At 46.7% G+C, this 24827-nt stretch overlaps 1 protein-coding gene and 1 long non-coding RNA gene across 2 annotated transcripts; one reads left to right on the forward strand and one right to left on the reverse strand.

The window, feature by feature from the left end:
* Positions 1–5057: 5057 nt before the first annotated feature.
* LOC121663211 lies at positions 5058–9159 on the reverse strand. Its single transcript, XR_006015563.1, has 2 exons — positions 8069–9159; positions 5058–5731 (listed from the first exon to the last, which is right to left on the reverse strand). It is a non-coding gene; the product is annotated as an uncharacterized LOC121663211 (long non-coding RNA).
* A 138-nt stretch (positions 9160–9297) lies between these two features.
* LOC121663209 (centriole, cilia and spindle associated protein) lies at positions 9298–24172 on the forward strand. Its single transcript, XM_042025238.1, has 3 exons — positions 9298–9679; positions 17963–18246; positions 20110–24172. The coding sequence occupies exons 1-3, from the start codon at positions 9385–9387 to the stop codon at positions 20281–20283; spliced, it is 753 nt and encodes a 250-aa protein (XP_041881172.1). The 5' UTR covers positions 9298–9384; the 3' UTR covers positions 20284–24172.
* The last annotated feature ends 655 nt before the right edge of the window (positions 24173–24827 follow it).

Genomic DNA, 24827 nt, shown 5'->3' on the forward strand with positions numbered 1-24827 from the left:
TCACACGCCTCTCGCTAGCTGCCCAGAGCTGCTCTCAGGGGGTTTGCACATCTGCAGACTCGGAGGGGTTAAAAATAAATCCCACCCCGCTGATGGCACATTTTATGTCCATTTAAAGGTGTGCCATGCATTTCCATCCCAACAGTCCTCTGTGGGACCTGAGCAAATGCCTTCATGGTGCTGACGTTTTGTTCAAGGCTCTTTCTGCTCCCGAAGCCCGTGGCTGCCCGGGCTGGCTCTCCACTCCGGCTGCTATTTCGGGGGGTTGCATTTGCCCCCAGCTGCCCTGTTCTGAACGAGCAACTGCAGTGCGATTGCTGACACACAGCACATAATGAGTTTATATTTCTGAGCAAGGCAGGGAGCTGTTCTCTAAATGAGTAAAACATTCTTTTTTTTTTTTTTTCCAATAAGCCGGAGAATACCTGTTAGAAAAGCGGCATCCTTTCTGCGACTTTTTCGTGCTGGCCGTGTGGGGTGGCTGTGCTACTTTTTGGGGAGAACATCCCAGCAGCGTGCCGTCTGGCACATGTGTTCCTCCAAGCGTCTTCCACGTGCGCTCGAGGAAACATCTGGGGCTGGACGTCTGTGCCCCAGCCACCGCAGCTCGTGTGGGACCCAGCCCTGGCCCGGCCCCTTTGGAGCTGCAGGGGTCGGCCCCCGCAGTGCTGCCACCTCCCTACCGCCGGTGGGCAGGGGTCTAACCTGTGTCAGATAGGGCCCGGCCCTGGTCAGCACTGCAGGTCAGGGAATTTCCCACCCATGGCTCCTGGCGCCGAGGAGGCTGCTTGGGGTGCAGATGGCGTGGTTATAGCACGTAAACAGGCACCTGAGCGTATTTGTAAGAAGCAAAAGCAAAAAGGAGCTGCTGCGGGTTCTGCTATGGAGAGGAGCAGTGATGGGGGGGCGTGGTGGCACTGCCCTGCACCCTTTGAAGCATGTGGTGCTGCTGCTGCGCTGGCAGGGAGAGGAGAGCAGGGAGCAGGGAGCAAGGCAGGAGCCCACAACAGGGGGATGCCAACAGGTTTCCTTCCCAAAGTGATGCTGGCAGGAGCCGTGTGCTGCTTGCAAGGGGCCTTTCTCTGCTGGCAACCGCCAGGTCATGCACAGACCAGGCCACCACTTCATGCCATATGAAACCCAAGAAAGCTTGGATAATCTCCAAAGGGTGGATGAAATTCCCATATCAAGCAAGCTTCACTGTAGCTCTGCTAAAGTCCAGGGAAGTTTGCCTTTGTGGGAGGACCTGGGTACTTTTATAAGGGGTTCCATTCCTCCCCCAGGAGCCCCCAGCCAGTCAGTGTAGCTGAGACCATATTAGGGATGCCTTTCCCTGAGTCTGAACTATGTGTTTCCATCACATTCCCCACAAGAAGGCTCCCTGCAAGGTTTCCCCCTACACTGTCTTAAAGAGTCAGTGAAGGTAACATCTTTGGGGTGAGAAGCAGGGACGATGGGGCCCTATTGCTCATCCTCCAAGCCAGCACTTATCCCAAATGGGTATAAGTGAGGACAAGCCAAGGTGCCAGCGGGGAGAGAAGGGAGAGCTGTCAGCCTGCATGTGATTTTCCAGCTTGTCTTTGCCTTCCTCACCACCATTTCCCAGTTTTTTCTGCTGCCCCTGTGAAATTTTGGAAGCAGTTTAGAAGCTCAGCTTGGCAGCTGAGCCCTACCCCTGCTCAGAGCTGAATCCTTGATGTGACTGGCTTTATTTGGGACGAAATCTTTGCAGCCCCCCACCAAGAGGCTGGGAGTCCTGCTCACCTGCAGGGTACGGCCGAGGGCAGGTAAACCCCTCTCGGGAGCTCCCTGCATAGTCTTCCTCCTGTCCCCATCGTGGCATCCTCCTCCACCCTGTGTCCTCATCAGGAGCCGGGGGGTCCTTTGGAACTGTTTCTCTAGGTGATCTGGGGAAGAACTTCTAATACACTACTTCTTCTGAACTGGTGCTGGAGGTGCTTCAGAAAAAAGTGAGATAGTTGTGGCAACCTTCAGTGAGTGAATGGTCTCAAAGCACAAGGTCATGGCACTGAGATCCTTAAATGGAGTTTACGCTGGGATGAGGGTTTTTTTGTTGAAGAGCCACTTGTTTGCAGGGGGAGGATCAATGAGATTAGGTTACAGGGACTTCACAAACTGACGGTGAAATCAGCCCAGAGTCAGCACTGAGCTGCCAATAATTTCTGGTGTTTAAAAGCAGATTTGGAAATAAGAACTTGAGCCGGCCTTGTTCCCAAGCCTTCTCATTTCAGATTCTGTGAAGTTTTTTCAAGTATTGAATTATTTTCTACAGATCATTTGTTATTACCCATCAATTCACTGCTTGAGATCCATCACTGTGCAGGCTGCTGTTAGGCACAGGACTGGCACTGGGCCACCATATGGGGAACTGTGAGGCATGTGGGCTCCTATGCTGGAAGTAACATCCCAAAGCCACAGAAACAGCTTCTGTCCCCATCACCTAGAGGCTGACTCTAGCCCAGCAGTGATGGTCTGAAGGACTGACCTTTCAAAGTTTATCATTTCAGCAGCACTCCCTTACTGCTGTGAGGTAGGGAGCAGGTTACAGCACAGGTGTTTGTGTTTCGCCCCAGAAATTTTATGTTCTCTCAGTGACAGATGGGCTCTCTGAGGTAGCCATTAAATGCTGGAGATTTTGAATCCCTTGCTTGTGGCAAATGCTGTACCAGCCTCTTGGGTGTTGTCCAGGGCCAAAAGAAGGAGAGGAAGATGCATCTGGGATTGCAAAAGGAACGTGAGCAGAACCAACAGCAAAAGTAATCCTGACCAGTGGCTGGATTGCTGCCCTAGAGCTCCAGAGGGAAGGGAGTATGAGCTGAGAACAGCTTTGTGTAGCAATATGAGCTTGAGATAAGGCTGAAGGAAGGTGTGTGGGCTCAGATACTTCTCCATCACCTGTGTCTCCCTGAGTGGGTGCACTCGGACTGCCTCCTGCCTCAAATTGTGGAGGTGGTATCCTGCAGGTGTTACTGAGACCATGAACTCAACAATGTCTTGCACGTTGCAAGTGGCTGTGCTGGACTCTGCCACTTGGAGCGTGATGCAGGTCTGCCTTGATGACTTTTTGGGAGTGAGATCCCACCACATGGTGAACTGCCTCAATCCCTGTTTGTCCTTTAAAACCAGATTTGGAAATATGAACTTGAACTGGCATGTAGCTGAGAGTGGGATCTCCTGCACTGCCCATGGAGCAGTACATCTGGGAGCCAGGTCCTTGCCTTGGCCATGGGACAGGCAGCTGCTGAGCAGGGTCACCAGCCAGCCTGCTGGTCACTGGGGCTGCTCAAGCAGGAGACAAAAAGGGACAGGTGGGAAACGTCTCCCGATTCTCCTGCCTCTTACTCACCTGGTGTGTAAACTTGATTTTTCTCAGGGGGAGTAGGCAGCCTGCAAACGTGTTGCTGGGGACAGTGCCTTGACAAGCACCCCCTTACTGCAGACTGTAAGATCAGGTTCCATGCTAGGACCCACTTGACCAGTCAGCAGTGGTGTGCAACCTTGCAACCTTAAGGACTCAAAAAAAATGGGGAAAAAAAAGAACTGATACCAGTATGGACTTTGTTCTTTGCCACTGTAACAATTTAAAACTAGGAGCTGAGCTGTGTTCACACCATGTGAACACAGTCAGCCTCTCTGGGTGCCCAGTTTAGGACTCAGAACTGCAGCAACGAGAAGACACTCAGGAGTGGGAAGTGTCTCTCCCTGCTCCTGGCCAAATTACTAGCACACAACCCAAGGAGCCACATCTCTCTTTTCATCTTTTAGAAAGGTGAATGGAAAGTGTGGACCTTTGACAAGACTCAGAGGAGCTGCTACTGTGGGTGCTTGGAGGCACAGCCACTCAGCTGTAATGGCAAAAAGCTTCAAGCTGTTCCAAGAAAAATGTCAGATTTTCACAAATAACAGGATTTGTGATCAGAGCTGCCAGAAGAGGGGGTGCAGGGCTTTCCCAACTGGTCGCAACTCACAATGGCCATGGTCAAGTTTTGCAGAGCTCTGGATACTGGGATCAGGCCGTTCTGGGAGACTTCTGCAGCCAAGTGCACTACTGCTGACTAACCTGCCCCTAAGAACATTTGAACCAGCTCTTCTGATCCTTCTCCCAAGACAGTGTTACCCTGTGGGCAGCTGGTGTAGACCTAAAAAGGATAATAACTCATGAAACCAAAGAACCTGCATCTGCAGGATTAACCAGGCTACTATTGACAGCATGACGGCTTGTTTTGTGAAGTGACTGGGACAGCTACCCCCAGTATTGGCAAAGATTCACTGATCTAGGTGAAAGCAGAGTTTACAGGTCTAGGAAGACTGTGCTTTTCTCCCTATCTGGGAAAATTTTCTTGCTGATTTGGATTTTATGCTGTTAAATACTTCAAAAATACATTCCTCTTTGAGAAGCAGCTTATTTCTTTTCCCTGGTTTCTCTCTCCTCCAAACTTTACCCAAGCAAACTCAGCAGCCCAGTTTCAGACTCTGACAGCTCCTGATTCGGCTGGAAGCCAGTCTGTGGATATGAAAGATGTGTTGACATGTAATTTTTCCACTCCTACTGCATATAAACTGTCCACTATTCCCCATTATTTCCTGGAGCTAGAGAGAGGTGCAACAGCAAAAGACTGCAAGACAAAACCATGTGTAAACTACCCATGTGACTACCCGGTGTTTTTCTGGACTGTACTCTGCAAAATAACATCCATGCTCATTTTTCTTTACCTGCTAATTTTTGTGTAAAACTCAGGCTATGTCTCTGCTCTTGACTTTGCTGTGGTTGTTTCAGACAAAAATAAGGCTGTTTCCCAGACCAGGCTGCTGTCCTCCCTAGTGGGAATGGTACTCCCATTGAAATGGGGGTAGTGGAGGAAACTGGGGTTTGGCATCAATCAGTCATCTGTCATGGATCTGGTCAGAAACTCTAGACCTACCTTTCCACCTGGTTTGCTATGTGTAGAAGAAAAATAATAAGAATTAGGAGGCAGCAATAAGATCCTCAGGGGAAAAGTGCTTTAAAAGGAAAAAGCGTGCTTAGAATTTCAGTGTTATGATTCAAATGGTGTCTTTATTTCATTTTTTAATGAAGGCAAAAATGCAGTAAAGTATACAAGGGAGGAAATTCTAATGTTAGTATCAGCCTCATAAATGTCGTACTTCCTCATCCAGGAATCATTTAATAACTGGCTATTCTCAGTACATGAAAGTCTCTGCCATGAGGTATTGAAGCCAAAACTCATTAGGATTAAATTAATAATAATGTTTATACAGCTACACTGAGAATATCCAGAGCTGCTGTGTCGAGGACGGGGAATGATTCTTGTCTGGCACATACAGAGCTGCTTGGCTGTAGCTGGAGGGGTGAGGGAGGAGTTGTTCTTCACCCAGGACGGTCTCAGCATCCTGCCCCAGAGCTGCTGAATGTCTCTGGAGCTGGTTTGGGATGTTGGGCGCTGTGGCCTGGAGGTTTCTGCGCTGTATGTGTCAAGATTAGATTGTGGCAGGGCATGGGGAATGTGGCTGACAGCCACATTCAGCCTCTTGCTTGCCTCAGCCTCAGGTAATGTGTGAATTACAGCATCAGCTCTGCTGTGTGTCTCTGCACACTTCTGTCACAAGTCTTCTTACACAAGTGGTCCCCAGTTGCTTTCCAAGCCTTGCTGCAGCTCCTTCCCCAGGCACTGTGGGATGTACACGCAAACTGTTGGATGGGAGGGTTGACCTGCGAAGGAGAAACTTAAGCAGGAGTGTGAAGGTGCAGCTTACCTCGTAGCACAGTAGCACACGGGCAGCTGGGTGCTCATTTTCATGTCAGCAGGAGTACTAAGCCTGTGCAGTACCATAGAGAGGATGGGTGGAGGCAGCTGCTAACACTACTGTGTTATTCATGAAGTATTGACACCTTGCAGGCTCTTGTGAAGATTAGGTGCCTCCTCTGAAGAGTGCAGAATTTAGGGAAAAAATTGCAGAAAATGGGAACTCACAGACTGTGTGCCAGGATCTGGAGCTTGTCATACTGGCATTTCCTGTGTGATGGCTGAGACACGGATCAATGACTGGGCAGTAGGTTTATGAGCACCCCAAGAGAAGCTTGGTTCTGCAAAAGGGGATCCCTACTTGATAGAGAAGTCAACAGAGGGTATCCATGTACCTCTGATATAGCTGTGTCTTCTTAAACTGATGTCATGGTTCAACCCCAGCTGGCAACCCAGTACTGTGCAGTCACTTGGTCACTCCCCTCACTCCTTGGTAGGGTGGGGAGGAGAATCAAGAGAAAAGAACAGGTAAAACTTGTGGGTTGAGATAAGAACAGCTCAATAATTGAAATAAAGTGAAACATAGTTCCAATTATAATAATAACAATAATAACATATAATGATAGTAATAAAACTGGGAGGAAGAGAGAGATAAAACCCAAGAGAAGCCAGTGCTGCACAGTATAATTGCTCACCATCCACTGACTGATGCTCAGCCCACCCCCAAGCAGCAATCAGTGGCTCCCAGGTAACTCCCCCCAGTTTGCATACTGGGAATGATGTTTTATGGTGTGGAGCATCCCTTTGGCCAGTTTGGGTCAGTTGTCCCGGCTGTTCTCCCTCCCAGCTTCTGGTGCACCTGCTGGCTGGCAGAGCATGGGAAACTGAAAAGTGCTTGATTTAGAGTAAGCACTACTGACCAACAGCTAAAATATCAGTGTATTACCAACATTATTCTCATACTTAATCCAACACACAGCACTGCACCAGTTACTAAGAAGAAAATTATCTCAGCTGAAACCAGGACAACAGGGAACAGAAGTCCTTTGAGAAAGGAAAGATTGATATAATAAAATACATGGAAAAAGCGGCAGCATTTTCATAACCACAAGTGACCAGCTAAAACTGTGCAGGTTGATTCAAAATGACATTTTGTACAAAATAACATTTTATAAAAGGAAAGGAAATTCTGCAACCCCCAGACCTTGCTTGCTTATATGAAATCCACTTATGTCATCTCCTCATATAGACTGAGCAGAGTATCAGAGTAAGAAAACAGAGTCCAGGTTAATTGTGGAGCAACCCGCTCTCCTCTCTAGACAGCACTGCTACAGCTGCTTTCTCTAGTCCTGTCTTCAGTTACAGGTGTTTTAAAATCTATTGTTCCCTGTTATTTTCCAAGAAATGCCCTCTCTTAGAGCAGGTGGTGCTGAGGACGTGGCTGGATCCCAGCGAGACCACTAAGGGCAAAAGGAGAAGGCATCAGGGACAACCCAGATGCAACTGGAGCCCTCAGTGGGGGTAATAAACGAGTGAGGCAGCTCCCAAATATAATCCTCAGGATAGCACTGGGTGAGGGGAGAAAACTGCTGCATCTGCCTGGTTTTATTCCGGTGCGGTATGTGAGCAAGGCTCCTGCTCGTCTGCCTCGGGCAGGGCGCTGTGAGTGTCACAGCATGGAGAGAAGGAGCCCTCAGAAGGAGCTCCTGTCTCGTTTTTGAGGCAGTTGAGTGGGAGTAGGTGCCCTGCTATTTCGGTGCCTCTCTTCCCAGTAAATACACTGCCCAGACTCTGCTCCCTGGCAGTCCTATCACCACCCACCCTGAGCGCAGAAGGCAGAGCTGAAGGGAGCTGGGGGAGTTACGATGGGTTTTAAAATGGAACCTAACAAGTTGATGGATGCAGAAGTACAGCGTGTCTGCCTGAAGCACCAGGCGCTGGCTGTCACTGCAACTGGCCTCTCCTGACTGCATTTTCCTGAATCGCAAAGAACAGCCGGGATTTGTCCAATATCCTGCTGTCATCGGGCTGTTGACATAACTGCAAGGGTTGGGGCATTGTGAGGGCTGAAGGGAGGTAACCAGGTACTTCTGGAAAGGTCAGGCAACATCTCCGTCCCTTTCACTCATGCCTGAGCACCACGGGGTTGGAAAGCCTCAGCCAGTCCACGCAAAACCAGGGCTAAATTCTGCTCGATCTGAGCATCGATTAAACTAAGTCAATTTGGTTATGTTAGCCGTATCGAGGATTGCGTCACTCTGCCGCGCAGGCAGAGGTGCTGAGTGTAACACCCGCCCCCTCACCTTAAAGCCACCAACACTTTTGTTTCACTGGAAGAGTGTGGGCCAGCGTTCACCATCCCGGGAATCCGCGCCAGCTTGTGTTTTTTCATTTATCTCAGTCAGGGGACGCACAGGGCAAGGCAAGGAAAAAAACCTGTTTGCTTCCTTATTAGTTAAAAAAAAAAAAAAAAAAAGCAGTTTCCTAGAACTGTTTCTGAAAATCCGTCAGTGCCCCCGTGTGTCGGAGCGGGGCCTGGCGAGGAGGCCGGAGAGCCTCTGTGCCGATCCTGCGCATGGCAAGGGGAGTCAGGTTTGCAGGGGTCCAAAACGGGGCGCTCGCAGCCCGTCGGGCGGGGGGATCACGCTGTCCCCTCCCAGAGTGTGCGCGACACTGTGGCAAAGGCTCTGCAGCAAACCCTTTTCAAGGACAGTCATGTCCCACAGGTGCACGACTCGCTGCGATGCCCTAGAAACGGTGTGTGGGAGAAGGAAACATCCAGAAATCGCCGAAGAGCCGGGGGTGCGTGTCCGTGTGCGGGCAGGCAAGAGGGCGGAGGGCGGCTGCAGAGGCCGCCCCGGTTTCTGCATTTGCCTCTAAAGCATTTCATATCCCAAGCGACGGCGGCCGCCCAGCTCAGGGCTGGATTAGGCCAATCTGTTCTGGCGCTCCCTGGAGACAGGTTTTTAAAGCAGATTAGCGCAAAATGGAGAGTGCTGCTGCAGCGTTGCCCTGTTGTTGCAGAGGCGTTCGCCTCCCTCCGGCCGGCCCCGGCTGCTGCCCATCCTGGTGCTCTTACAGAAGCAGAACGGGAGGCAGCAGCTCCCCCACGGTTACCCCGCGGCCCGGGGCGCCGCACGCAGACGGCGCTGCTGCTGCTGCTGCTGCTGCTGCTGCTGCTGCTGCCGCATCGGCCCTGACGCGCTGCGCGGACTCGGGCGGTCTCAGCGGGCCCCGGCAGGCGCTGGGCAGCGCCAGGCTGCTCCTCCGCGGCGCGGCGGGGAGGCTTTCCCGGAGCCTCCCTTGGTGCAGGGATCACCCGGGGCCCAGCACCCCTACTGCTGGGCCCAGGGCTGCGGTGCTTTGGTGTATTTATTAATTATTTTACATTGAATTTAATTTAATTTAACTTAATTTAATTTAATTGTCATCCTCTCTCACCCTGTTCGCTGTGCCTCATGCGCCTGTCCCCACGCTCCAAGCATCCCTCCCCGCGCGGGGCGGGGCCGGACGCCGCTGTTTGGATTTAAACGTTGCAGCGGGAGGGGGCGGGCTCGGCCGGCAGATCCCGGCTCCCGGTCCCCGGCTGCGGCTCCCGGCTCCCGCTCCCGGCTCCGCCATGGTGGTGCCGGCGCGGCGCGTGAAGACGGAGTACATGAAGCGCTTCAAGGAGCCCAAGTGGGAGTCGTGCGGCGCCTGCTACCTGGAGCTGCTGCACTACCGCCTCAGCCGCCGGCTCCTGGAGCAGGCGCACCGGCCCTGGCTCTGGGACGGCTGGGAGCAGGACAGCGGCAGCGGCGGCGGCAGCACCGCCGGGTCCCCTTCGCCGCCGGGAGCCGGCAGCCCCGCGGCCGCGCAGGAGGAGGAGGCGGCGGGAGCGGCAGCGCCGAGCGAGGCGGGACGGGCCAGCCCCGGTAGGGAGCGCGGCGGCGGCGGGGGGGACACGTGTGTCCGGTGCGGCCCGAGCCCCCTCCCCGCGGCGGGGCCGTGCTGCCCTGCCCTTCTCCGCGGGGTTCGGCAGAGATGGCTCTGCTTGGGCCGCCCGGCCGCGGCTTGAGGGCCGATCCCCGATGCGGGGGTGCCCGGGCCCGGCGGAGTGGCCGTGCGGGGGCACCCGGCCGCCGCCTGGCCCGTCTTGCCCGCCCCCAGGACATGGCCCGGGGGTGGAACGGCTCATCAGCCAGCCGGATCCTGGCTAGGCCTGCGGAGAAGCCATAGCTGCGGCATCGGAGGTGTCCCTTTAAAGAGCCGAGTGGTGGTAACTCTCATCCTGAGTCACAGCCACTTATGTAAACTGTTGCCATGGGAGCCGAGCATCTCTGCAATTATATAAGCAGGTTCTCGGGCAAAAGCAGCGGCAAATTGGACTGTATGCCAGTGGCTGGCGCTTAACGCAATTGCTTTCCTGGATCTGCACGTGTAATGTGTCTCGGCTGAACACTTGGTTTTTAATGCCGCCTGAGGTTTGATCTTGGGCGCACAGCTGAGTGCGGACAACTTCATAGTCTGAACAGGTGCAGAGCTGATAACATTCTGTTCTCTTCTAGCATTGAATAATTCCCTTTTGGTGTCTCACCGTCTAACTAAGAGAGTGGTTAGGCAGATAATAACACTGTCAAGCTTCCCAAGCTGGTATTTTTTTATCCCATAAGATATTGCTTCTTATCTGTAGTGAAAGAATTACTCTATCTGGCAGCCACTGATTAGTGTTTTGACATGTCTTTTGAATCATCTGTCTATCTGTTGTACAGTAGCAGGGAAAATCCTTGAGAACTGGTCAGTTAAGCCTCGTGCTGCTTGTTTGTTTGTTGTGGTGGTTTTTTTTTTTGGTTTTTTTTTTTGTTTGTTTTTTTTTTCCTCTTGGAGTTAGATGTGCTTGTTTGGAGTGGGGAAAATAATCTGATTCAAAGCCCTTTGGGGCCTGAGCTTTCCAGAATGATTTGTGTTCTGATATTCAAGACTAAACTGCATTCACAGACCTTAAGAATACCACATTACACAAAAGCTTTAGCTACGCTGTCATCTGTTCCAGAGGCTTGGTGTTTCAGAGCATATTAGCGATGTGGGGTTCTGCAGTGAGCTGGGTGGGCCTTTGACACCCAGGCATCCCATGGGGGTGCACACAGCTGCTGGGGTAATCCACTCCACCTCCCCAAAGCTGTTGCTCTGATTCCAGCTGGGATAATTTTATAGCAGTATCTGGTACAGTGCTGTGTGTTGGATTCAGTATGAGAATAACATTGATAACACACGGATGTTTTTAATAGTTGCTCAGTAGTACTTACCCTAAATCAAGGACTTTTCAGTTTCCCATGCTCTGCCAGGGAGCAGGTGCACCAGAAGCTGGGAGGAAGCATAGCGAGGACAGCTGACCCAAACTGGCCAAAGGGATACTCCACAGCCAGGAAGTTGTGCCCAGTGTATAAACTGGGGGGAGTTGTCTAGGAGCCAGTGCATCACTGGCTTGTCTTGTGTTTTATTCTTCCCTTTTCATTACTATTATTATACTTTATTTCAATTATTGAGCGGTTCTTACCTCAACTCCTGAGTTTTTCTGGTTCCGGTTCCCATCCCTCGGCGGAGGGAGGGAGTGTGTGACTATGTGACACTTAGTTGCTGGCTGAGGTTGAAGCACAACAGCTGTGCAGTGGTGGAAGCACCCAGCTCACCAGTGCGGTACAGAGTATTAGCAGGCCTAGTCTTGCTCTCCTCAATCAGGCCTTGAGGAAGTTAGACTGGGAGCACGTGTGGAAGAACTACATAGTATCTCAGTGAGAAGGAGAACTAAGGAATTGCAACAGATCAGGGAGTGGTTGCATGGGAAAAGGTGATGCTGTCTGAAGGCTTAGCTTTTAGTGGCAGGAGATGAAAGCTGTTGAAGCTGCACTCAGAACCTGGCATTCCCAACTTTTCTGATGCAGTTTGAATATGTACAAGCCTGGGGCAGTTGAGGTAGGAACCTGAATTTCTTTTCATTCTTCTTGTTGAGCCTGTGGCTAGAGCACGTAAACCTGCTACAATCTGATGACGCTGGCAGTTGCCAAGGCTAGAGACTGCTGGCCAGCATGCTCTGCTCACTCCTTAGCCTGCTCCCTGATTCCCTCCCCGACTCCTATCTAGGGAAAGATCCAGCTGGAGTTACTTGGTAGCCTGATTCTGGTTGGGATTTCACAGGGAATAAAAGCTTGTTGGCTGTGCAGGCACTTTCTGTGGTCAGTGATGGTGCGTGTGACTATCCAGTGTGTGCATAGTTGTGTCCTCAGGCCTGTATCAGTGGCAAAGGGACTGTGGAGCACCAGTGGCCTGGCAGGCTGCAGGGTTTTGGGCAGTTGTGCTTCTGTAACTGATACACCTTTGCCATGGATGCTGTAAGGGAATGCCTAATGTTCTGCTAGGTCCTTGCTATGTGATACTTACAGTGGGAGAAAAATCTGTACTTAATATTTGCTTCTTTGCTAAATGGCTTAGGACAAACATTTCTTAACTTCTGCAAGTATTTAAGAGCTTTGCTAAGTCCTTAGCAAAAAGACTGAAAACAGCTCTGCTTAGGCAGCTGGATTTAGTGGATATTTATTGTATCTTAATGCACATATAATATAAGGAGGTGACTCATTTAGTACTGGACAATTCTAAGGATGTATTTTTCTTCTGCTTACTGGCTGGCTAATTAAAGCATGTGGAGGAGATAACATAGAAACTACCACTCTGAAGCTTCTACTATTAAACTGCTTTTTTTTTTTTTTTTTTTTTTTTTACTTTGAAAGAACTTAATTACACTGAAGTGCTGTGGGGGTAGCTGAGTGTGCTCATGTTGATGACATCTTTTGTCTTCTGAATCTGACATCCGCCCACATGCTGGAGCATCCTAGCTGTTACTTGGCTACTGCTGCTCCCTGCTGTTTTGTGCAGAATCTGATTTCTGCCTGAGTGGTATTGACAGTGCCTGTTGCCAAGATGGTTGGCCAGCACTTATGTTGTTAATATCTGAGGTAAATGCAATTCATAATGGTGTGTGCGGCCCTTGTTTCCTCTTTCTCCCGCTGAGATGAGCCCGTGTGTGTTTGTAAAAGTCGTGAATGCTTCTGGTGCATGTAGAGAAAGTGGATGTAGGCAGCTTGGCTTTAAGGTTCAGTGGTGTTGGTCTAAAGCAGTACCAATGTGAACCCCTGGGGCAGCACGTGGGATAAAGGTGCTTTGTCACTGTGTCTTGCACTGAAGCTATGGCTGAGTAGCCATATGATACCAAGGTGTGCTCGGAGGCAACTTTGGGTCAATTCCTTCTGGGCCTCCACTTGCAGCAGCTGTTTGTGAGATTGTTCTAAGGAACATGCCCAGGCGTAGATGTGCTTTAAACATAATCCAGCAAAATCTTGACCTAAATCAACTGCTGTAGTTGTGGTGTAGACACATCCTCAAAGCTGTCAACAGAGCCCAGTGGGCTGGTAAGTAGAAGACAGAAGTTCTTGGCAGCAGTGCTGCTGTCAGACCTGTTGCTTGTGAAATGACACTGCTGCACACACGTGCAGGATGAAGGCATCTTTCAGTCCTTATTGCCATTTTGCCTTCAGCAATTTTGTGCAGTGGTCTTAAGTGACAGCAGTGACAAGCTGCCATCAAAGGAGTTGCCCCAACAGTATTTGTAAAGCGACTGATCTGGATTAGTGGAACTAAACAGAAGATCCAATTTCAGACTTGTTCCCTGATCTTGTCTGTCATCATGTCGCAGGTGTATTTGCTGGCCCATGTACGTGGGAAAGAGTAGCTTGTGGTGGGGAAAGAAGGCAAAGCTATCAATTCAGGGGTTTATAGTACTGTTACTTAAAGTTGCTCCAATTTTTTTTTCCTTTGGAAACAAGCTTTGCTGTCAAGCCAATCCAGTAATTGCTTTCCAAACTCTGCTGCAGATGAGGCTTGTGTGAATCTAACCAGCTCTGAGCTGCTGTGTGGCTGCTAGCTCCAGTGTTGCCTCACACAAGATCTGCCTTGAAGAATGATGCTGCAATCTGTTTCATCTGTAGTAATTTACTTTCTACCTAGCTGCAGTTTGTCGATACCCACAACTGGTTATGTAGCACCTTCAAGAGGTGTTGGAGACCTGCCCCATTTGGGGAGGTGTTGGCACAAAAGCAGGAAACTCCACGTTCTGCCTGCAGCAATTCCAGCACAAAGTGCTTCTCCTGATGCTGGGGTACTGCTGTAAGGAGCCGACATCTCCATACAGAGATAATAGTGCTGACCCCTGTGACCTGGCCTGTGGGTTTAATCAGAAGGCTGCTGATACTTGCAATAAATCAGCAGGGCCCTTGAAATGGGGGTCCTGTCTGTCCCCCGGGGCATGCAGTGTTGTGGGAGAGAGCAGCTCCTCTGGAGCCCTTCCTGCTTGAGCCAGGAGCGGAGCTGTTACGCAAGCGGGGCGATGCAGCAGGGTTTAAGTGACCTCTTCTGGGCAGGAGCTTTCAGCAGCCGTGTTGGGTGGACCTGACAGACTTGTTCTGCCTGTTAAGCACTTAATCCCCTCCTGTCCATCCAGTGTGCTCTGCTTAGCATCCATGATGCAGTTTTAAACGTTTCTAGCTTTCCCCCTCTCCTGTCTAATCCCTGTAAATGCTGCAAGCTGGTCAGTTCTGAGTTTCCTGTGTCTGCTGGAGCTGGTGCTCTGCATGGGAAGGAGAAGATGGGTAGGTGTTGCTGGTGCCTGGACTCCCTGAGCAGCTGGGTCTAAGTCCTGCTGTCAACTGCTGCTTTTCTGACTGCCTGTGAAAAGTGTTGCCTAAAAAAAAAAATGGCTTGGATATAAACCATAGTTTTAAATAAAAGGCTTCAATAACTTAGAGATCTTGAGCCTTCCCCAGCTGTGTCCTATGTAAATGCTCTGTAGGAGTGGGTTCATGGAAATACCTGCTCTAATAGCAGGTGTTCATAAGTGCTACAGTGCACTCTGGCATACAGCATTTACTGCAAGGCTGTGCGCAGGACTCTGCGTGCCATTTACCCATATGCTTTTATTGCTATTTTGGGACAAGCTGGCTCAATCATTTCTGGACCAGCTGGAGCTATATCCTAGTGAGCAGCATCCCCAGGCATGGCTGGTGCCTTGTTTTTTAAAGCTAAACTATCCATATAACTGCAGAGCCCCCACTTTCCTGTATTTTTAAGTCTCTAAATACCACTTCTGCTGTTTATGAAGTCTGTGTTGCTCCATCCTCCTTTGCAGAGAGGGAAGATGCCATTTTCCCTTGAATGGAGGATGGAACAGCTTTCCAAAATGAAAGCACTCCTGAAAGCAGAATCAACAGCAGTATGTTCCCTTCCAGTGCTTAATTTTCTCAAAACAGTGCTTCCTTCTGATAATGGACCCAGGCAGTCTCTCCTTTGGAGTGGCTCTGCAGGGAGATGCTCAGATAATATTTTGTAAGGGGATAGCTCTGTGCTGCCTGTTTGTAGCCTTGATGAATGAGCTGCCTTGTTTCAGAGGTGAAGCTGTGCGTCCCAGAGCCCAGGACGCAACGCAAAACAAGTCTACTGCCACACTGAGGTCACTGCTGCTGTCTTTTACCAGCCTTGGCTGTAGTAACTGAAACTAAGTCCAGCCAATATTTAGGTATGTAAAATTCATCTAGCCATTTTTACTCTCGATATGCTTCTGCTTTGGCCTTGACTGATTTTTTTTTTTTTTTCCGTTCTTTTGTGGGGTCATTCAACTGAATTCTTAACAAATACAGCTCTAAATACTTAAACATTGCTGGCCACTCTTGACCAAATACTCAGCTATGTTGCAGTATCACCTGTAGATGAATGCTACACCTGCACATCTTGGAAGATGGGTATATAGGCAAGCCTGAACAAGGCCCAGCACCAGGGCCTCTGTGCTGGTTGACAGCAAGTAGAAAGCATGCTGGCAAGGCTAACACCTAGCAAGAGAGCATAAGGCTTGCCTTAGGGGAACTCTGGGGCATGGAACAAGTCTTGATATCTTTACCCTGCAAGTGTGAAGTGAGTGCAAGAGTAAATGGGTGCTTAACCAATGTGCCAGGCAGGTAACTTCTATTTCATCAGAACTGGATGGATGCAGAATTGAAATTAAAGCAGTGTCAGATTGGGCATGTACGTGCTTGAAATCACAGCAATTAGCAGGAATGGTTGCAATTTCATCACAGGATTGGCAAGACCTTCTGCCTTTAATGATGAAGACACTCGGGTAAAAATTGTGCTACTTGTCCATGGTCAACCTGTCAATATGTAAGCAAGCCCTAAAACGGATGAACTCCCTATGACAGTGAAGGAATTCCTTCTGTCCATACCAGCATATGTTGGTGGTGGCTGAAAGTGCTGAGACTTGGAACAGAGGTGGCTTGGAGCTGGTCCCCACCAGAAGATGGTGTGGTAGGAAACTCGCAAGTTTGGTGTGTTTATATCAGCAGAGTTTGAGTGATCACTGTGAGTGTCAGAAAACAGCATCTAATGATCAAAGGTGGAGACTTGAAGGGAATTGGTTACTGGAAGGGAATTGGCAGACTCCTATGCTCTTAGGTGAATAAAAGTCTTTAGTTGCCTTGCGCATAAAAGGCATGGTTGGCCTAAAAGTCACAGAGATGTCAGATCACAGTGTCTGCCTGTGCCTGCCCACAATGTCTAGGGGCCATGTTCAATGTCTAGCATACACTTCCAGCTTGTCCATACTACTGCTGAAGATTTGCAGGATGGAGAATGAAAACAGGGTTCTTTGTATGTACTTTTTTCCATGGTAATTTTTCGCTAATGTACTGTAAGCAGTATATCTGATTAACTTGCTCATTATAAAGTAATGGAATTGTTTAGGTTGGAAAAGACCTTTAAAATTGAATCCAGCCATGAACACAGCACCGCCAAATCCACCTCTAAAATCTATGTCTCAAAGTGACTCATCTACATATCTTTAAATACCTCCATGCATGGGGACCCAACCACTTCCCTGGGCAGCCTGTTCCTATGCCTGGCAACAATTTAGGTGAATACATTTTTCTTCATATCTAGTGTAAACTTCCTCTGATGCAATTTGAGGCCACTTCCTCTTTTCCTGTCACTTTTTCCCTGGAAGAAGAGATGGATCTCCCCCCCCCCCCCCCCCCCGCCCTCCCAGCTACAGCCTCCTTTCAGGCAGTTGTAGAGAGATGAGGTCTCCCTTGAGCCTCCTTTTCTCCAGGCTAAACAGCCCCAGCTCCCTCAGCTGCTCCTCATAGGACGTGTGCTCCAGACCCTTCCCCAGCTCTGTTGCCCTTCTCTGGACATGCTCCAGCACCTCAATGTCTTTCTTGTAGTAGGGGTCCCAGAACTGAACACAGGTGTGGCTTCACTGGTGCCACAAACAAAGGAAAACTAGTTCCTCCCTAGCACTATAGTGCAAGAAGATTGGATCTTATGGAACAGTTGTTTCTCTGTGTTTTTATTAATTAATATTTTATATAATGCTGATTCAGCCCTCAGTGGTGATCTAAAACTGTGGTGATTCAGCCTTTAAATGCTCTTCCACAAACCCTGCTCTCCATACCCAGTGTCTGGAGGACTTTTGCTGGCCCCTTGCTATGGAAGGCTTAAATGTGTGGGAGAAATGAGCCTTGGAGAGTAATGCCTGCAGAGTGAGGTACTTTAAATATACAACATAATTCACCGATCAGGTAGCAAGGGTGATGTCCACCACTTTGTGGGTTTTTGCTTCACACTCTCCTCTCTTTCACAAGCAGAAAACCATGACAGAGATATATGTATAAACAGGGAGGTTGAAAATGAATCACTTTTTCCAGAGGAAGCTGATAATATGAGGGATTTAATATTGCACATACTCTTACCAGACTTCATCTCTGACTGGCTAGCAGCATCTATGTGGCATTCAGTGCTCCATCTGGTTGCTGTCTGAGAGACGCAAAGATGAAATAGCGAAGACAGAACATCACTGGAAACAGTCTTTAAATTCTGCCTGGAGCTGTTGATTATCTGTAACCTCACTGGTGAAAGGCATTTTTAAGTGTGTAAAAGCTGTATTGTAGTCGCTAAAGAAAGAATGAAGACATTTAAGCAAGGTATATGTCTGCTACTAAGGAAGTAATGACTTCTTGCATTTCTAAAAAAAGCACAGCTTCAATGATGTATTGAGAGGCTGTGCAAAACAGACATTAATATGCTGTCATTGGGAGCTTAAAGCATACCTTTTTTTTCTTTAGAGAAAGAAAAAGAAGAACAGGAAAAGCAGGAGAAGGAAGAGCAAGAGAAAACTGTAGAACATGCTCCTGTAAAGGAAGCAGACAAAACCAGCCGTACAGGACGACGTCCGAGTCGAAGTGCCTTGTCCAGTCGTAATGATCGAAAATCAGCCAAAAGTCCCCAAAGGACAGATGCACCAAAGGAGAATAAACATCCATTTGCTCTGTATGGGTGGGGAGAAAGACAGACGGATACTGGAAGCCAGAAAACTCACAATGTCTGTGCTTCTGCTTCGGTGAATGAAGTAAGTAAGAACTTCTGTTTCATTAAAAGGCAGTGACTACTTAGTGCCCAGAGATGTCTTAGTGTCTAGGTAAAACTTCTAAGGGGTCCCTTTACTTGAATGTATGGAGATTCCAGCAGAAGATCCTAGCAATAAACCTGAAGAGTCTTGAGATGCCCAAATAAGAGTTCTTTACTGTTAGTTGGTTTGGATACTTCCCAGGTTTGACTAATACTTGCAGTTCTAATTACAACCTGGGTGTCGTGTTTCTGGCTGTTACAGTGTTACCAGCAAAACTGGCAGGTATAAAAGTATCTCTGCATTCTGAATTTCATGGAAACAAGAGAAAAGCAGGTAGCTGGCACCAGGCACCCCACAGCAGGCAGGTATATAAACACTGGGGTATAAAAACACTTGTGCTTTGAAAGAGTGACTTCTGCAGGGGCACCTCCTAGACTAAGAGCCTCACTGAGATGGTACAAATGCTTTTCTGCTAAAATGTCTTGTCTAGCAGCCTGTTTTGGTGGGTTGCCAGTAGGAAACGTTGCTCGCAGCAGAATGGTCTATCAGATGGCTGATGGATTACAAGGCTGGTGTAAATATTACCAAAATAGCACAAATAAAATTCATGTGGTCATGGACAGCACCAGGATTCTGCTGTACTGGGGCTCTGTTTCCTGGCTTAGAAACAGCAAGGGAGTGTTATAACAGATCCATTTCTTTCTTCTCTATAACTCTCCTAGGCTGGTACAACATAATCATTAATGCACCCCTGCCAGCGTCTTGTTTTACTTATCTTACTACTAATGTACAGTCTGAATCTATGACACAAATACCTGAGGACTGAGGTGGGGGTTGTCATAATGTGCAGGATGGAGCTGGCCTTTAATGGGCTGTCTTGGAATGGGTTTGAAGCCCAGGCTTTTCCTTCCTGGACAGCTCAACCCTTTGAGCAAAATGAGGAACTTGGGCCTCACAGCTTTGGAGAGAAGCTGCCTTTCTTGATAATGGACACTAATGCAGAATTGATAAGTTTTATTCAGTGCTCAAAATAGTTGACTGGTGCTTTATGTTGAAGCCTAGAAGAGGCTGAAGCCTGACTTGGGCAGATATATTTCTACTTTATCTTAGACTTCTAACATTTCTTATGCTAGAAACAGTAATGCAACACCTCAGCTTGGGTCTTGAGTTTGGACTGAGTGGGCAGAACACTCCTGAAACACTCCCAATTATGTAGTGTTTTGTCACTGAGGATGTTTCTTTATGTATGACTACTTACAGCCTGCTCAGGTTACTTGTCTTTGCATGCCTGAAAGGTGTTACTTTTTCCTAACTGAGATGGGAGACAGAGTTTTCAATCTGGAGATATAAGCAAGCAAACATAGAGACTGACTCTTCATATTAAATTTTTGGGGAAATATAATTCATTAATATAAAAATGTATGTAATTGTGTGTTCAGCATATTGTTCAAAATTAAGATCTTTAGTCTCTAGTAAGGGACCCTCCAGGGTTTGGTCTTACTAATATGGCTTAGGTTTTAAGGGATGCTTGGGCATATTGAGGGGTGTTTAAGATTTTAAATGATAGAAATAGAGAATTGAAGGTTTTAGAATACATCTGAGTAAGACTATGAAACATTCGAGATTTTTGCAATCATTTAATAGTTTGAAATGTGAAAGATAATGCAGAACAGAATTTGAAGCACTTTTCATGAAAAAAAATCTGTGTTCAGTTAGTGGTACAAATTTCAGAAGAAAATACAACCTCGCTCACAATCCCTGTTCCTTCAGGATGGGGACCGGGACAAATAAAAAGTGATCCTCGTCATTCCTGACAGGTTCCTAGGCTGTTTTCCTTCTGTAATGGTGACTTTGGTCTTTTAGATTCACGAATCTGCTCTACGAGCAAAGAACAGGAGACAAGTGGAGAAAAGGAAGCTTTCTCAGAGGCGAGTGCGATCAGCAGAGGCAGAAAACACTTGGCGAACAAAGCCCTCCCCACCAGACAACCCCTGGATGACAGAGTACATGAGATGCTACTCAGCAAGAGCTCTCTGAACCCGGATTCCCTTAGGCATCCTCAGAAGAAGTTACGCATATCAGGACACTGGTGCAAGGAACCAAACTACTTATGCAAGGTTTTTATAGGGAGTTTCCAGCTGTTAAAATATTTGTTACAATGTTTTTATCTTGGCTACCTACCTCACAGTGGGGTGTATCCTTGGAGCCATAACATTTGAAGAGGCTTTTAGATATAACTACCCAAACTTTTAAATAATTCCCCTTTTGGGAATTTTTCTAATGCTTCAGTTAGCTTATTTTGAGGGTGGGAGGGGGAACCTTAGCATACAGGGAGTCAAAGCAAACACTTTTTTGATCATGGTTACAAATAATCTGTTTTCCCTTATTTGAAGTACAAGTCATGGGGAGATGGTATTGGGGAAAGACTTTAAAGGAGTGATGGAGGTGCCTTTGTATTTATAAAATGATTTAACACTTTTATGAAAATAAGCATATGAAGACAGGCAACAGGATGCCAGTATGTCTGGTAATTAGCACTAATAAATGTAGATGCTTTAGGCAGACAAATACCAAGTATTGTCTGTATACAGAAACTTCAGAAACAACAACAAAAAAGCCCAAACAAAACCCAATCCTGTTTGATTAGTGAATCTGCTGATGCTAACATTTATCACTGTTTCTAAGGTCATTAGAATAAACTACTCATTTTCAGGGCAAGAAACAGCTACAGGATGGTTTTGCTGTAGCTGTTCCTGTTGTACCAAAAAACTAATGTAGACAATCATTATCTGATAGCTGCCGCTCAATAAGCAGTTACTTGTCCTACAAACATAGAATTGTACCACTGTACTATCCTTGTGGTCACACTTAGTCTGTACTTAATCATGTAAATGCATTTATTGAAGGAGAGGGCTGGCTCCTTTCTGGTGAGGTCTATTTTTAACACTTCAGAGTATCTATTAAGCTCAGTGGGGGTCAGAGTGCAATATGCATTCCACTTGGAGGTATTGTACAAGTATATTGTTAAAGGGTTTAAACTTGAAATTTGTGTTGATAAAACTTGCAGATGAAGTCCTGAGAAACTTGCTGCCTCTTGAAATTGGTGCAGAGCCCCTCACTTGTGGGGGGATGGGGAGGGGGTAAGGGCTAGGGAAAGGAGGGGTGTATCCTTTAGTAAACAAGAACATATAATGAAGTTTGAATACTTTTGTTTTGTAGGTCCTACTTCTACATAGTAAGACATTGTGATATCCTTGGTGGTTTTGTTTCCCTCAGGTGGCTGTAAATTTTTTTTTTTCACTTTGCTAACTACGCTTTAGGCAGATGATTGCTGTAGTTGTGAGCTTCAAAGTTTTGTTCAGATGTGTAGTGTGTTAGTTACATATGTTGGTTATCTCAGTTTCGTTGTTTTGAAGCTTGTGCTTTACAGGCTGGACACTTTCCCACAGGAAGCATACTTGCACTTCTGCAGCAGAAACCTGCATTAGTTTTAGCTTCATTCCACAATCTCAGTGAGTAAGCAGGACTCTAGAACTACTATTGCAACAGAGTACACATGCTTAGTGAAAAGTCTGATTGTGCTCTTGAAGAAAGTAATATTGTGCAAAGGGTCCAAGCACTGCTGCCTCCTAGTGTCTATTACACCACTAAAGGTTTCATTACCCACAATTTTGTTAAGATGTCCTAGAATCTATGAAATTATAATCTGCGCTTTTTTAAAAAACCTGTCTTTTAAGCATAAAGCTATAAAAATACAGACAACTCTTGTTGAAGGCTACCTATTTAAGATCTTACAGCTTTTAAGTCTGGGAAAGCACAGTATGATTAAGAACCCCTGTATTTCAACTGCTACCTAAAGTACAGGCTAGAACTTCCTGAAACTTTAGAACAGTGCCCCAAACTGGGGAAAACCATTCCAGAGGATGCCTTTACTCCATATGAGATTCTTTTGATTTCCTTTTATGTTGTTTTCCTCTTTAAATAACTGCTGTAAATATGCTTAGTTTGCTTCTGATGCTGTTGCAATTCCAGAAGCCACTCAAGCTTTGAACAACAGTGTCAAAGCACCAACTCAGTAGTGTTTAACAGCCTTATTCAATAAAAACTTGCCTGTTCCTGTTGCCCACAGGCTTTGTAGGCTTTATGTAACTACAGCAGATGGATTGTGCCCTCAGTGCATTTTGTCACATTCACACTCAACAGTTTCCTTGATTGTGTAGGGCAGGACTCGTCTTGCCACGCTTTCGAAGACAGCTTCTACAGTTCTCTCTTCCCACAGGGAATGGAGGAGCTAGGATGACTATGTGCCTGCCTTAAGTACCCATATTTGGATAAGGTGTATCTCCCATTAGGTGTTGGTGTTTTCAATAATTATCGGAGGCTTAAGTGTCTTCTGCCTTGGATACTGGGAACCAAACTTAAAACATCTCCAACAGGCCGGTTTAGGTGTTCAGCAGAGCATGAAAATTTTCAACAGCACCAAGGCTGCTGTATACTGAGGAAATTGTCTAGCTCTAATCCTTGTCTGGTCAAGAGCTGTCCGTCACAAAGATCATTTACTAGAAGACAGCAGAGACACTGATAAGGTCTTGTGAGTTGTTGCTGTTATGTTTTTTCAAATGGTCGGTAGCCAAAACAATCCTGGGTGCTATGTTGGTACTATCGGGGTTTAGGTAATACAATGCCTGAAGTGAGGAGTAAATTATTCTGCAAATCAGGTAGCCTTCCTGCATTTGGGCATTACTTGACTAAAAAGCTACTATTTTGCTTAGACTACAGGAAATAGTACAGTTCTGATCACTGCAACCTCTATGTGCAAAGTATTTGGCCTGGAAAACTGCTGGTGTTTTGATGTCAACAAATGAAAAGCCAGTTGAATTGTAAAGCAGAACTTTCCAGATGTAAAAGCTTTAACTGTATTCCATAGATTCCTACAGGAGGTGGCCATTTTGCTTCAAATGGGACTCACTAGAAAATAGAAAACCTAGTGAATGTCTCCCTATCAATTAAGGAATTTCTGAACTTTGTCTTGCATGGACTCTTGAATTTAGCCAAGTGGTGAACACTTCTCACTCCTGTTTTAGAAATAAAACTTTTTGCCAAGAACACAGTAAATACTCAATTGTCCAAAGTCTTCATTAAAATTACTGTTTATTCCTTTATGTTTCTGAAAGTACTTAGCTAAGTGGAGCAAGAGTTTTACAATATATTATGCTGCAGTTTAACTATAGTGTTGTGAAGACTAGTGTTTAGAGTGTAAAATGTTACCATGCACCCTGCCTAAGAATGTCCTGTAAAATACAGTAGCATGCCTGTTCAGTCACTGCTGTCACATCTTTGCAACTATGAAATACCGACTTTTTCACAGGAAGCTGAGATAGTCAAGGTGATAGCTAAACTTAGAGCCAACTTCAACAAAACTGAGGGACAGACCTGAATTTCTGGTAAGAATTTTATCCAGGTAGCACATGCACATTTAAATTCAATTTTTAACACATAGGGAAGCGTATCTGTTCTCATTTTTTATGGTATAATGTAGTGCCACTGAACTATAAAGGCCTGACTTTTTTTTTACTGTGATAGGGACCAAATGCTAGCAATCTGAGGGCCTAATGTGTGGTAACCTGGATGTTCCAGTTTCTTTTCCAGCTCAGTGCACTCAGCAGCAAAGCCATAAATGGAGCCTGACTCAACACCTTGACAAGTAGCCTCATGAAATTAGGGGTACAAGTAAATGGGAAGCTGCCTCAGCTATTGTTAGCACTGAATTCACTTTAAAAACAATAGGGAAATACCATCTAAGCTTGAAGCAATATGTGTTTTTTAAAGTTTTTAAACAGTATTTGTTTTTAATGCTTCTGTATTGTCTATTATTAATAGTGTAGTGTCAACTTGTACATGTGAATAAAATGAGTGACACAAAGTGCCTGGACTGCTTGTACTGTGCTTTTTGGGGTCTCAGATTTTTTTTTTCCCCCCTTACAGGGCACTTTAGTCCCTGCATGCAAACTGTGGCTTCTGCTTGTCCCAGATATTATCTCCTAGAATGTAAGTGACAAGCTTCTGTAATGACTAAGGTCGGGTATGAAGTTAGATTACAGTTACCATTCCAGTCTCTTATGTTCCTCCTGTAACTCTCCCAGAGATTCTTAACACCCTTTCCCAACTTGAATCACATTTTTACCCCTACTATGATAAGAAAAGAACCCAGCTGTAAAAGCTATCTGAAATGCTATGCCTTTGAGAACATGAATTTAGAGCTTTGGAAGAAAAAGGGTAACAGATAAAAACAGGAAACTGTATCACTAAGAACAGGTATACTCATGCAAACAGGAAAAGTTAAGCTATTAAGTGCTGGCTACACTAAAATTCTCTATGCCATGGGTTCTACAATAAATGAATATTTTTACTCCATGGGTTTACAATGTATTTCTTGGTATTTTTATAGGGTTAATTCTTTTAGCATATAAAATATAATGGAAATGAGGTACACAGAAAAATCAGGTTTTTCTGGGGCATTCACTTTTTATAGGACCTACTTGAGCCATACTGCATACCTGGTTGAATACAAAGAATGGATA

This window comes from Corvus kubaryi, unplaced genomic scaffold, assembly GCF_017639235.1.
Source record: "Corvus kubaryi isolate FWS band 111438036 unplaced genomic scaffold, C.kubaryi_AGA036_p1.0 37266, whole genome shotgun sequence".
NCBI classification, from domain to species: domain Eukaryota; kingdom Metazoa; phylum Chordata; class Aves; order Passeriformes; family Corvidae; genus Corvus; species Corvus kubaryi.

Excerpts from the sequence above, each read along its gene's own strand:
- LOC121663209 (XM_042025238.1), top strand. The coding sequence starts at position 9,385 with ATGGTGGTGCCGGCGCGGCGCGTGAAGACGGAGTACATGAAGCGCTTC. Across the intron at positions 9,680-17,962 it reads GGCGGGACGGGCCAGCCCCG|AGAAAGAAAAAGAAGAACAG; the intron begins GTAGGGAGCGCG and ends TTTTTTCTTTAG. Across the intron at positions 18,247-20,109 it reads CTTCTGCTTCGGTGAATGAA|ATTCACGAATCTGCTCTACG; the intron begins GTAAGTAAGAAC and ends TTGGTCTTTTAG.